Source organism: Sinocyclocheilus rhinocerous, unplaced genomic scaffold, assembly GCF_001515625.1.
Source record: "Sinocyclocheilus rhinocerous isolate Xijiao unplaced genomic scaffold, SAMN03320098_v1.1 scaffold284, whole genome shotgun sequence".
NCBI lineage: Eukaryota > Metazoa > Chordata > Actinopteri > Cypriniformes > Cyprinidae > Sinocyclocheilus > Sinocyclocheilus rhinocerous.
The window spans coordinates 231,705-246,120 of NW_015628031.1; the positions used below are offsets into that span (position 1 = coordinate 231,705).

A 14,416-nucleotide genomic window follows, 5' to 3' on the forward strand; every position below is an offset into this window, starting at 1 on the left:
AAAGTGACGTATGTTTAACTGTCAACTTGAGCTTTGGATCCGTGGTGGAAGGAAGTAGTTCTGCACAAAAGAGGGTTTTATTAGGCACTCCGTTGTTTCTTGTTTAATTACACACATGTTCCGTCGAACTGTTGTATAAACGCAATATCACTCGAGTACTCGAGCGATACCGGCTCTATATCAGTGGCTGTGATTGCCTCCGGCACTCAGCCTGCGGCCTCGTGCCTCTGGCCTAATCACAGCCATGTTGCTATAGAGCCGGTTTCGCTCTCGTATTCGAGTGATATTGCTCATATAATATTTCAAAATATTACCGTTTTTACTGTATTTTTAGGCACATAAATGCAGACTTGGTGACAATAGGAGGCTTCTTAGCCGTGTACTAGGAAAAAGCAAAGATTGAGGAGAGTGCAAAGAAAGCGCAAACAGTGTAGGCTGACTATACTGAAAGACTTCTTTGTTCTAACAAGCAAACACACACACACATATACAAATACCATACACATTTAACATGAAAAGGGTGCCGGCTGAACAAGGCCTAGCAGTCAGACTTTATAACACATGCTCTAAAATACTTAGCACACACACACACACACACACACACACTTTGATGTATGCACACTACATGTTGACTATAGTTGCTAAAACATCACCTCGCATTCATGCCATCCTGTCAACAAAGGTCAAAGTTCAAACAAAGTCTCATGGCTCTATGGCTCTCTGTGTTTAACTGTGCTAGACGATTCCTCACAAGGACTCTTTAGTCAAAGGAATAGACCACCCAAAAATGACAAATCATCCATGAAAAATACTCTAAAATACTGCTCTAAAATACTTCAAATACAGCGGAAAGATGGAATTTAGTACCTGCTCACCTTAGAGGATACCAAACATTTATTTTTGCTATTTATTTTTATTTATTATACTTAAAATATGGCTTAAGACAAATCAGTTAAGTGATCACTGCTCTGAATTTTTATATGGAATATAATATGTGATATACTGCATGTACATCTATCTATCTATCTATTTAATTGTATTGTCTTTTTTAAATTGTATTATGCTGCTGTACCTTTTATATAACATCATCCTGCCCAGGGACTTTTTTATTATAATACATTATTTATATAATAAATATTCACAAGATTTTTATAAACATTTATAAGTATAAAATAATATTTCATGTATTAATATATACTAATGTATAACATTTATAAAATAAATCAATGTATAATATATTTTATAAATATGTATATTAATAAAATAATATTTTTGTTAATATAAATTATCTATAAAATAAATATTTCTTAAAGTATGGCTTATAACAAATCAATTACATTATCACTTATCTGACTTTTATATGGAATACAACGTGATATGTTGCACATATTTTTTGTATTTTTTTTTTAGGTACATTTTATATTACATCCTGCCCAGGGACTGCAAGTAATATTTTAGACCTTAACAAATTATTTATTAATATCCACAGAATATGTGATAAATATTTAGAATTACAAAATAAGTAATATTTCATTTATTAATATATTAATTGATGATGAATAATTGTTAATATATTAATAATAATTACTAATATGCTATCGTTATTAACTATTATTATCACTGCAATTCTTAATACTTTAAAACGATGTGCATTTGTAGTCATGATATTGTAGCTCAATTCATATTTCATTAAATACACAAAAATGACAAAAGAGATCAACAGGAATAAGAAAGGGCAAATGAACGAGTGTGAAAGTGAATGAGTCAGACAGATCCAGAGGTCAGTTCGACCTGCTGACCAGACAAAACACAGATACACTCACTAAAAAGAACCAATAAAGCACAAATACACTGGAGCGAACCGTGTGTGGCACTGCATTTTACACGCATCCTGTTTATATCTGAGGTCAAAGGTCAATGGCTCTTTTAGTCTAACACACACACACACACACACACACACTCACCCGAGGTCCTCTCGCCCCTGGCTGCCCTGGTTTCCCTGGAGGTCCCGGGATTCCCTATGAAACACAAGAGTGCTCTTATGAATCAAACACACTCACTGCACAAGTGTGCTAACAGTGCTGCAGGGCTCTGTTTAGAAACTAAACAGCAAAGAGGAAACAGGAAGTCATTCGAGGGAATTTCCTTTTTCTGATAATGAGCTATAGACTTACAGAAGACCTGTAGATCCTGAATCCCACTGTGTGTGTGTGTGTGTGAGAGAGAGAGAGAGAGAGTGTGCAGTGTGTGTTTATGAAAAGGTCCCTGTGGTCCTTTTCTGTAGCTTTGAAGGTATGTACCAATCCCACAATCCTACAGTGCTCAGATTGCGCAATTGGCTATTTTTTTGCAACCACTCTGGGCATCGTGAGTATGACAGCACTAAGAAAAGAACATAAGAAATATTTTAATATAGTCTCTCATCTTTTGAATGGTCCATTTCAGTAAATAAGTACAAAACACAGAATCAATTATTTGTTTCTGAAAAATATTTCTAAAATTAATATATATATATATATATATTTATTAACATGTTTTGTTTTTGTCATTTATTTTTTATAAATAGCAATATTCACAAAATATTTATAAAATTATAAATATTTATAAAAAGATAATAAAATGATAAATATTTAAAAAGTTTAATATTAATAAGTAAATTATTACGTATTTTAGCAAATATAAATTAATATTAATTTATTTTATAATATAATTCATCTATGAAATAAATAAACTTTCCTAAAATATATTAGTAAAAGTAATTTGTCTTCATAATATTTTAGCAAAATATATTTTAGCAAAATACTTGAAATCAACTCACTCGGAAATGAAATACAAAAATGATATTACATAACATAAAAACATAAAAACAAAAGTAAATGTTATTTCTTACTGATTGTTTTCTGTATTTCAGTATTTTAGTAACAAAAATTTTTAATTTACATGCTAACAAAGGCTGTCTGGTACAAAAAGCACCCTTTTAAGCCATTTCAGAGCATACACATACTTTACATATCAAATATCATCAAAATATCATGGTTATCCGGTAATTTCTCCCAGTTCTATGGCTGAAGCGGTATCATATGTCTCAGCATAGTTGCAGTTGGGTTTTCTGTCCTGCACCCCCAGCGCAGTGCCACGCAGCACAGGATGAAAGCCTTCATTGAGAAGATGAGTGTGTGAGTGAGATGCTGTGTGTTTATGTTAAGAATCTCGGAGCTCTAGGACTATGGCTCTGTTGATGGAGGCGGGGGGATGGGGCTTTCTCACCCACATACATGTACACAGACACAGCCTCCCACAACCCTCCTGAATGAACACCCAGATACTCCCATCATGCAACAGTGCTTTCAAACTGTGCTGCTTGAGTTTGCAGTATGCAGTACTTTGTGCACAGTATGACACAAATGACCTACGACATTTGCTACTGCATCTCACAAAGCAATGCAACTTCCATTTACAGTGTGCTGCTGAATCAATCTGAAATAATATAAGCAGCACTATATACATTTTTCCTTGACATTACTTAATTGACAAATTTGAAGATACTTTTGGATTAAAAATACTTAAAGTACTAATTACACAAAGTAACTTATAACCGAACACCCCTCGCTAAATTACTCGTGCAACATACCAGGGTTACTGTCGTTAACTAAAACTAAAAATATTAAATGCCTTTTTATTAATTGAAAGGAAGTGGATTGAAATTGAAATGAATGAAATAAAATTGAAAAATGTTGAGATGATTTTAGATGAAAAAGCAAAGTATGCAACACATCAGGGTTAGTATTGTTAACTAATACTAGAACTATTAGAAACATTTTTAATAACTGAAAAAAATGTTTTAATAAAATGACAAAATGATGACGAACTAAATTAAATGTTGCCTTCGCAACCAAGTGAAATAGGTTCAAATTGAAACACTAAAATTACTAACTGGTAATAAAGTAAAACTAAAACTAAAACTGAAATAAAAATTTATTAAACCTATATAGTAATATTAAAAAAAAAAACTTTAATTTGAATCACTAAAATTATTAACTGGAAATTTAAATTAAACTAAAAATAAAAACGGTAATATAAAAAAAAAAAATCACAAAATCTAATAATCTAATAAAAGTTAAAATATTAATATTACACAAAAATACTAACATTACACCAAAAACCTAAAGTATACCTAAAAATATATTAAACCTAAATAGTAATATTAAAAAAAGACTAATAAAAATGAAAAAAGCAAAATACACAAACAAAATGAATGAATATTACACTAAAATGAAAATTAAAACAAATGTTAATATTACACGAAAAAAACTAAAGTTAAAAGTATATTAAACCTAGAAAATATAAAAATCGAAATATTACAAATATATATAAAAACAAAAAAGCACAATACACAAACAAAATTACTAAACATTACACTAAAATAAAAGTTAATATTAATAAAACACAATAAAATATAAATAATACTAAAATAACATTGCAACATACAGTGGTGACAACAACAGCATACCACTATTTGACCCTGTTTCATGCTCATTTTAAAAATGAGTAGGCAGTTAAAAGCACATACTGCATAGTATTTAGTAAGCAGCAGCATTCATTCTGAACAGAGCTTGTGAGCGTGATGCTAACACTGTTTTTTGGGGTTATTGTATATTTAACGCTAAAGATAGTGGCTACAGCTCATTATCTTCAAGTAAACGGTGTACTGCAGCTCGGGGCTGTAAATAATTGCAGACTAAGAGCATGTGTGCACGAGTAATCGAGAGAATCGCCGGGTGTGTTCCTGCCATTTTAGTCAAGTACCTGCTGAACGTGTCTTTATGGTGGATGACGGGGGCTTCTGGGTAATTATCCTGCGGTAATGACAGAGAACATTCTCTTGGGTGCTACACACACACACATACCTGTGAGTCCCAGCAAATTACACAAAGGTAACCACAGTGATGTGCAGACATAAACAGACACAAGCTCAAATGGGTCATTGTTCAACATGTGGGCCGTTTTGTCAAGTTTAGTCAGCTATTTTGGAAAATGCCCTCTAGAGAGTCTGAGTATGATGTCATCACTAACTTTGAACATCCTTGTTAACTAAAGAGATTTGCTTGAAATCACTGTTTTTTCCCCATGTTGCTGCATCTACAGGACTTTAAAGACGTCGCAGTCCTACTGTTTAAATACGGCTGGCTCACATTTAGTACAGGACTTGTAATAACTCACTTATCTTTATTTGTTTTTGGGTCACAGGTCAGGCGGTTGCTTTTGAAATTCGGTCTCTTAAACGAGGTGGTTTCTGACTGATCTGACTGAAATCCCATGCTTAGTTTTCCATGGATGGAACGGGATTCCCTGCTTGTAAAGTTCTGTGTGAGTGTCTGGGTGACTGATAAAATGTTCACTACTTCCCCTGACCTTTGACCCAGCTTTAAAAGCACATCGCTCAACGGCTTTCAAGAAAACACTAACATGAGAGAACGATGAATGCACGTGCAAACTATACAGGCATTACTAACACATTTTTGACCCAAAATTGATGATAACGACACAAAAATACAAGCAATATTGAGCCGTTAACATCCTTTAAGGAGCATTTGATCCATCTGGAAACTGCAGAACTGTGTTCTTGTAACCAGTCTACATCAATATAAATCCAGCCATCATATATTTTTCTGTTTTTACCAGCATAAAAGTCTATCTGGTCAGTAAAACTTGATGTTTGTGCTTTCAGACATTTACAAAAGAATTTATAATGAATTAAACATTTCCATTTGTACTTGAAAGGAACATTTTATGAGCTGTTCTGCAACCAACATACACTGGGGTCAGTAAGATTTGTTTAATTAGTACTTTTAGTAAAGATGTACAGGTGCATCTCAATAAATTAGAATGTCGTGGAAAAGTTCATTTATTTCAGTAATTCAACTCAAATTGTGAAACTCGTGTATTAAATAAATTCAATGCACACAGACTGAAGTAGTTTAAGTCTTTGGTTCTTTTAATTGTGATGATTTTGGCTCACATTTAACAAACACAAAAGCTTTTTATTTCAAAGGTTTTTCTTTGTATTCAATCCTGAAAGAAATGAATCACCGTTTCCACACAAATATTAAGCAGCACAACTGTTTTCTACATTGATAATAATAACAAATGTTTCTTCAGCAAATCAGCATATCTCAATGATTTCTGAAGGATCATGTGACACTGAAGACTGGAGTAATGATGCTAAAAATTCAGAAATAAATTACCTTTGAAAATATATTCAAATAAACGACACCTATTTTGAATTAAAATAATATTTCACATTATTTACTGTATTTATGATTAAATAAATGCAGTCTTGGTGAGCATAAGAGACTTTAAAAAACATTTAAACAAAAAAATCTTATTTATTCCAAACTTTTGAATGGCAGTGTATATATAGTTCTTATTGCTGCAAGTAAAAATAACACCTCATTAATCAATATGCACATGGTCCCTTTAAAAACATCTTAACTAAGCATGAGAAGTGATAAAACTAAATCTTCCATGTTAATCAGATTTTTTGTCCTAACCAACCATGATGGCAACCAGCAAAAATGTAGGGAAACCATTGGGAAACCATGGGAAATTTAGTCAGTCTGCTGGATTTAATTTGTACGGTACCATGCAAGATAGTCCCGCCCACAGCGAAATTTCATTGGTCAAAAATCTTGCTCCATATTTAACTGAATCTGATATTGCCAAAAAGATTTCCTTTACCTTCTGTATATGTGTCAATATGGGTGGCATGAGTATTTATATCTGCTCACGTGCCCATTTTTAGCAACAAACTCAAATTAGTCGAACACACACAGACACAAACAATGCAGCTCTCTCACCATTTTCCCGGGATCTCCTTTTTGTCCCGGCGGTCCAACCAGAAGTGAAAAGTATGTGGGCTCCGCCTCAAAGCTCTGGAAATCGTTGAAAGCCGGGAGAGTCACAGATTGGACGGCGAACCTTGGAGTGCTTGGTGTGACAGGTGTTTTCGGCTTGTCAAGACTGACTTTGGGGGTTTCCAGAGTTTTTGGTGGTTTGTTTGGTGCAGTGGTGGTGAACGGAGCGGATTTGGGTGTCGGAAGGATTTTTTTGGGTGTAGGGTTTGGGACGGCGGTGGATTTTGGGGTTGGGGTGGTTTTGGGTGAGCGCTGGGTGCTGGTTTTGGGCTGGAGTGGCTTTTTGTTGGTTGGCGAGGGTCTTTTGGGTGCGGTCAGTTCTGGGTCGGATAACGGTTTGAGAATGCCATTGTGTTTCTTGTTAGGATTGACAGGTTGAGCACCAGTAGAAGTGTTCTTCGTTGGGTTGATCTTGGTGGGATTTGGTGCAAGAGTTGGTTTCTTTACCGTGGGTTTTACAGCTGCTGGTTTGGAAGGTTTTGGCAGCGTAGGTTTGGGACCAGTTGTTTTTGAACCTCCAGGTTTGGAAGAAGTAGGTCGAGCAATTGTGGGCTTTGGTCCGGAAGGCTTAGTTGCACTAAGCTTTGGAGACGTTTTTCCTGGAGTGGGTTTGGATCCAGCTGGTTTTGTAGGGGTAAGCCAGACCGCTCCAGGCTTTGAGGCAGTCGGCTTGGGGCTTTTGGGTGTCCTGAGAGTAGGTTTGGGGGTGACAGAATTTAAATATCTCCAAGATAAAGGAGCTTCAAGTCCCGTTTGCATCAAGGAAAGGGGTGGAGGTGTGGTAGACGTGGGTTTAGGTCGTACACCGTCGCTCATTTTCACTGCAGAAGACCCTCCTACGCCATTTATGGATGTCCAAAGGAAATTAGTGGGAGTGAAAGTGAAAGTGCGATTAGGTGGTAACGTGTGGGCCAATAGTGGTGGGGCGTGTTGGGATGGGAGTGGAAGTAGAGCAGGAGGCGCTGGCCTGTAGGTGTCATTTTCTCTGCACTGCCTGCGGATGGCGCTGCAGTAGTTCTGCTGCGCTTGTGCCGAGGGCACCACGTCAAACTGGCAAACTGCGCCCTCGTAGGGTACCGCACCCGGAAGCAAAGCGCTGGTGCCGCCCAAGCGGAAGGTCCCGCGAGGGTTCAGGCGTTCGGGAAGTACGGGGAGTTTCTGCGTAACTCCCCCATCGCTCTCCGAGCAGGGAGAGTGTAGGGTCACTGATTGGCTGTTTAAAACGAAGGCTAGATGATGCCAGCGCCCGTCGTGGAGGTTGTACGGGAAGACCACGGCATTCCCGGGGCCGGCGTGAAGCGTTAGCTTGCCGGGTGAAATTTCCAGCCCGAGCTGAATCCGTTTCCCGGATAGGACGGAGAAGAGAAATGCTGAGTTTAAGCGGTGAGATCGTACGCTCAGGACGATAGTGCAGTTCCAGAAGAGTTCTGGCGGGAACACGGAGCGTGTCGCCGTGGTAACTCGTGCCCGTGTCGTGAGGATGACTCCAGAGCGGAGGGAGATGACGCCAGCGGGAACGGCACGAGAACCGAGCTCAGCACGCAGAGCCAACCGCTGCAACACGTCCACATCTGCAGCACAAAGCAAAAGACACCTTACTACACACATATACGCTTTCACATTTGCACGTATATAACATGATTGATGAAAAATAAAATATAAAAATAAAAAAGTATATATTTAAAAATTTAACATGACATTATATATATATATATATATATATATTAAAATATACATTAAATTAGTTATTTATTTATTGTAATTTAAAATAGGCTAAGCCAACTGATGAACTCAGTAAACTCTTGTTGCTGTCATGTGAACGGATCTTAATGCCTGTGATCTTTGGTTTGATTTAGTACATTTATCATAACTTTATTCCCAGGCCTTTTCATATGTGTGTTACTGTCTAGAGATCAGCATGAATCAGCAGTCAAGTGGGAACATGATGTCATTTTTTCTATAAAACAGACATGCACTCTCTCTCTCTCTCTCACACACACACACACACTCATTCATGTAAAAGGGGTTATAGGACCAGCTTTACTGAGGAAAAAGTGCTTATGAACTGAGAGACATTTGGTAGGAGAAAATGTAAAAGTCGGGTATGGAAACTCATACGTATGTGAGGGAGGGTGTTTGAGTTTCATGAATCAAGGTTTAAAGTTTAATGTTGTAAAACTTTCCAAACATAGCGGAAAGTGCAAGAACATGAAACTTTATTATTGTGCAATAATTCAGTGGCCTCAAAAGTCTACCATTTCCATTGCAATCACACATACGCCAACAAATGTTGCATAAAGATAAAACTCATTTTTGTTTCATATCTTACCTTCAAAGAGTACTTGGGTGAATCCAAAAGAAGTACAGTAAAGTAGAATAGACAGAAGAAGAGCTCTCCTAGGGACACACAGAGAAAGGCAAGTTACTCATTTGAATTTTCCACTATTTTTGCGGCTAGCAGAGTTAAATGTTGAATCAGACCTTTACATAACAGAAGCCACTTGTCAAAACATCATCATTACAATGGAGGTACACATTTCAGGCTTCTTGCACTGGCCTCAACCCAAACAAGTGGAAAATTTTACTGGCAGCACCATCTTTCCGGAGCGAGTGGAGCGAACCATCAAACCGATGGATGATGCCGGCCAGTTAAATGTATTTCCATGTTTATAGTCAATGAAAACATTGTGCGTGTTTCTTTTCTTTCTTTTGGAAAATGATCAAAATATGCACACAAGTGTATACTTAAGAAGTACATTTAGAACAGAGCTTAATTGCGGTTACACAATGTGGACAAAATAAAATGAATTTCCCACAGTTGAGCATTTTACTAAATCATCTTAGCATATTAACGATGCATCAACGTTAAAATTCTGGCCAATACTGATTATTTTCATGTTATAGCCGATAACTAATAAATAGTCAGTCATAGTACAAATTAAAATCAATCATTTTAGATGCTACAGTGAATCTAGCCACCCTACCATTGAAATTATTTATTCTATATTCAGCAAATATGCATTAAATAAATCAGAAGCCACAGTAAAGATGTTTATATTACAAAAGATTTCTATTTCAAATAAATGCTATTCTTTTGAACTTTCCATCCATCAAAAGCCTGAAAATAATTAAGCAGCACAACTATTTTCAACATTGATAATAATCAGAAATGTTTGTTGAGCAGCAAATCAGCATATTAGAGTGATTTCTGAAGGATCATGTGACATTGAAGACTGGAGTAATGATGCTGAAAATTCAGCTGCGCATCACAGGAATAAATTACATTTTAGAATATATTCAAATTCACTTCATTCAAATTCACGGTACCACAAAGGAACCTCAGATGCAGTTTTTTGCCAGACTGACCCTGATGAACTTTGACCTTTGAACCCTAACCTCTGATTTCACAGGCACATGAAAGAGGAAGTGACTCGCAGGGGAAGGATTTCAATTATGATTGGCAGGATAGACGGCGCGCTAAACCCCCACCGTGTCTGCGGACATATTTGTGTGAGTGTGACAGCTGCTTTAAACATTACCTGCTGACCACAAAACACACACTCTTTTATCTATCACATACACACACGGTCCTAGACTCCCCCAGGATCCCGTACCCGAGTCAGGAAGTGAAGCATAGTTTCTCAGCCAATCAGAACGGCAGAAACACCGGCCAGTCTGACCTCACAGTTAGTAAGCCACCACAAACAGACGAGTGAGAAACTGTGTGTGTGTGTCGCAGCTGAATGTGCTCTTTCTATTGTGTGTGTGCTGCAGAAAATGACTCATGTATGCGTCAAGCATCTCTTGAGTCTCATAAACACTGTGCGAGTGAATATTTGTATATTGCAATAACTGAACTTTTTGTAGGAAATGTTGTATGAAAACCTGCATGAGAAAACATGTTAAATTGAGCTGACAGATTTACATCCCTCAGTGATGCTAAAATATCCAATAACCAAAGCAGATTTAGAAGAGAAAGCGAATACAAGTGTAAGTTTGAGGGACTAACTTATAGAAGCCTTTTTCCGCCGTGTGATAAAAATACAAAAAAGGTCATTGCAATGATTTATCTCACAATTCTGACTTTTAATTCACACAATTCTGAATTTATATCTCAAAATTCTGACCTTTTTCATTAATTTGGAAAGAAAAAAAAGTCGAAACTGTGAGTTTATTCTGACTTTATTTCTTGCAACTCAAAGGGAAAAAAATAAAGAATTTTGAGATAAAAATTTGCAATTACCTTTTTACGTTAACAAGCTCCCATACAAACCTGACCATAGAAGTCAGTAAAATCAGACAAAACTTCCATTAGGAGATGTTGCCAATAGGAAAAACAATCAAATCAAATAAATACTCATAATTATGTAAGATTATTATATAAGATTATTAGAAGTCTGTTGCATTCAAGTAAAAGTGTATTGACTGTTAATAGTAAATTTAGCTCTCGGATTTCCCACTTCCAGACCTACAAAGTTATTTAGTGAGTGGAATTTTCTCAAGCAACCACATATACACAAATGTGTAAACTCACACACACTAACACTCACTATGTACACAGACGACTAAAAAGCCCCATCCTTGCATACAACAACCCTTCTCTTTCTCTCTCTTGCTTCAGTAATAGGGGAGTGGAAAATTCCTTCCGTTCGGCACACAGTGATGGACATTGATGAGGAAGAACCTGACCCCTGCTCTACAACACCCTCTCTCTGGATTTTTCTCTAACATTTAGATGCAAAATACAAGTTTGTGTTAAAATCTGGACGTATTTATGTATACATGTAGGAAACGAAAACATATCTCTCACATAGATGCTCCTAAATGATTATATTCCAGTCAGGTCGGGAGTTGGTGCAATGTAGGGCGCACCCTGGCGGACATTGGCGGAAGCGCAAGGGATCCGGTTACAGGCCGCTCACAGGAGCGATCAGCGCCGTCAGAAAACAACCGAACAGCGGTAGAGAGCGCAGAAGAGACCGCACAAGATGTACTAAAGCAGAGGAACCGTACAAATAATTATGAAACGGACAGCTGGTTGGTTAATTTAGCGTTTCAGCTATGCAAAAATACCCGAGTCACACAGCTATGACACGAAACACCTGTTCACCAGCTACTGTGTGTATCACTGCGCACTTCGGTTTAACATCTCAGGGACTAGATCTTTGAGCGGAAGTATGGCACATCTTCATAATAAAATAACGTTTTATGGAAAACATATATGATACTATGTCTATAATTGAATAGCATCACCACACTACAATTTCTGTTTCACATTCAAGTTTGCTGGAAGTTGTTCAAGCGCTTCATGTCCAAGACTGATTCGTGGCCTTTTCCCCTAGTTTCGTTTTTCATTCATTCATTCATTCATTCACTTTAAGAGACTTGTTCTAGCTTTTCTGCACCAGATTCGTGCAATGCATTTGGGAAGATACCATAAAATATATTGTATTAAGAATGTCAGAATGGCATTTAAAACACCAAAAACGACCAAAGTCACAGAAAGCTCACTTTAAACTCTTCAGTGCAAGCACAGTTAATATGTATAACCTCTAGAGTATTTTTTTTTTTACCTGATTAAACATTTGCTGGTTTCTTAGAAACCTTAGGTTCCATCAATCTCAGTTTATGATATAGCCTAAATAACTACTCGCGAACGTTCTATAATAGAACGTCGCATAAAACCTTCCTGGAACGTTACAAATGGGAACGTTCCTGGACCCCCCATTTGATTCTCTGTTTACATTTCATTACATCTAGCTGTCCTATCAGCTATTCTAAGACCTGAACAAGTTCATTCATTCATTCATTTGTGACGCGTCCACGGTTGTGGGTGTGAGGAACGGAAGTCTTGTTTGTTTAGCGTCACTGTGCGCTTTGCACTGTGAAGCTCAGTGGCAAATACACACGTACACACACACAAGCACAGTGAGCCTATTTTGAACCGAGGTGTCCAAAAAACCGTCCAAGAATTCCATGTTTCCACGAGCGCCTCAAATAGGCTACTCAACAGTCAAGAACCTAGAGTGCTAAAAAACACCGGAACCGAATGATGTTCACGACATTAACGAAATAAACTACTCTGACAGATTTCCCTACACTCTGCCGCTACACCGATTCTGAATCAACAGCGCGTCCAGTGTAGCCCGATTCAACGAATCACAGGCTACGAGTCGGTTCATTTAAGTGAATCAAAAACACTTGAATCTATTGAAGCGATCACTGAATTAATTAGAATGAATCGTAAATCACTGTTGGACTCGTAATTAACCAAACACGGACCGATTGTTAAAAGGCTACACGTAGATAAACAAAAACATTATCAATTTTGTTGAAATTGCTGATGTTTTTAAATGAATGCATGAATTTAATGTTATCAGGTTGGTTATTTGTTTATGTCAATACCTAGGCCTAGTAAAAAAAAATATTGGAATGTATACAACACTAAAATGAAAAAGTCATGTTTTGTATTATAAATCTGAAATGATGTCATTAAATAGTAATTCAATTTATTTCTCAAATGCATCAAAATGAAATGGAATCATAAAGGAACCTGAATCGTTCATAAGAGTCGGGACCATTGCCATCCCTATTTACTAAAAAAAAAAAAAAACCGCGAGAACGCGTCCAACGTAAACGACTCCTCACCAGAGTTAGAAATGAACCCAAAGACCTGATCCACAGACAGTCAAGACCATATGCTCTATGCCTGTGCGCAAAAGGTTTGTATTAAACTGACCTTGGAGTTCTTGCACCTCTCTAGAAACCTAGGCCGCCTGCGCGTAACGATGGTAAAGAGCTGGCTCTTGCACGTCTCTGCTGGTACACCTGGGCCCTTTCAGTTAAAGGTCTGTTTCTGTTTAGTTCTGAACGCTGGCCAAGCTACACAGGTAGAGCGGCGCGCACGAACAAGCGCCCATTCAAACCAGCGCGCCCTGCGCAAACATCCAGCCACCAAGCGCTCTTTGTCCCCGGTGTTACCGGCGAACGGAGGTGGCCGACCTGCGTGACTCTTGGTACCTGATATGAGGTAAAACTGAAACTTACTTTGCCACCAGACGAGAGGTTCTGCGGACTCTCCTTCGGGTCGCTAAATTCATTTGTATTCATTTGTCCCGGCAGTCAAAATCCTGATCCGTTAATCTGCGTGACTGCGTCGCTGCCCGAGAGCGCGAGCCGTCGTCTCATGCATCGGATAAACCGTTGTGCGGAATGAGCGCGATCTCCCACCGGTCTGCTGCACGACACCACCATAAATCCCTCCCGTGGAGCGACGGGAATAATCCGCGGGCGATTCTGTCCGGTCCTGCCCGGGTGCTGTAGGCATTTATGCCGGGTTGGCAACGGCTACAGGAGCAGCTACTGGATGTTTGGTGCTTGGGGGGTTTGCGGAGTCAGGAGTGGAAGTTTCATCCTTTTTTCTTTTTTAAATAGCAGTTTGGAGAGCAGCTGTGGCGAGCGCCGGGTGTCGGGTTTCACGGCCGCCGTACATAACGCCCCTT

At 37.9% G+C, this 14,416-nt stretch overlaps 1 protein-coding gene across 1 annotated transcript in view; it reads right to left on the bottom strand.

Annotated features, from left to right (window-relative positions):
- The window catches only part of col27a1a (collagen, type XXVII, alpha 1a), a 57,696-nt gene extending 43,652 nt beyond the window's left edge, over positions 1-14,044 (bottom strand). The window contains exons 1-4 of the mRNA XM_016548588.1: positions 13,962-14,044; positions 9,244-9,311; positions 6,858-8,485; positions 1,965-2,018 (exon numbers count right to left, since the gene is read on the bottom strand). Of these exons, the coding sequence (XP_016404074.1) occupies positions 1,965-2,018; positions 6,858-8,485; positions 9,244-9,311; positions 13,962-14,014 (1,803 nt within the window). The 5' untranslated portion in view covers positions 14,015-14,044. The remainder of the gene's footprint in view (positions 1-1,964; positions 2,019-6,857; positions 8,486-9,243; positions 9,312-13,961) is intronic.
- Between the last annotated feature and the right edge of the window lie 372 nt (positions 14,045-14,416).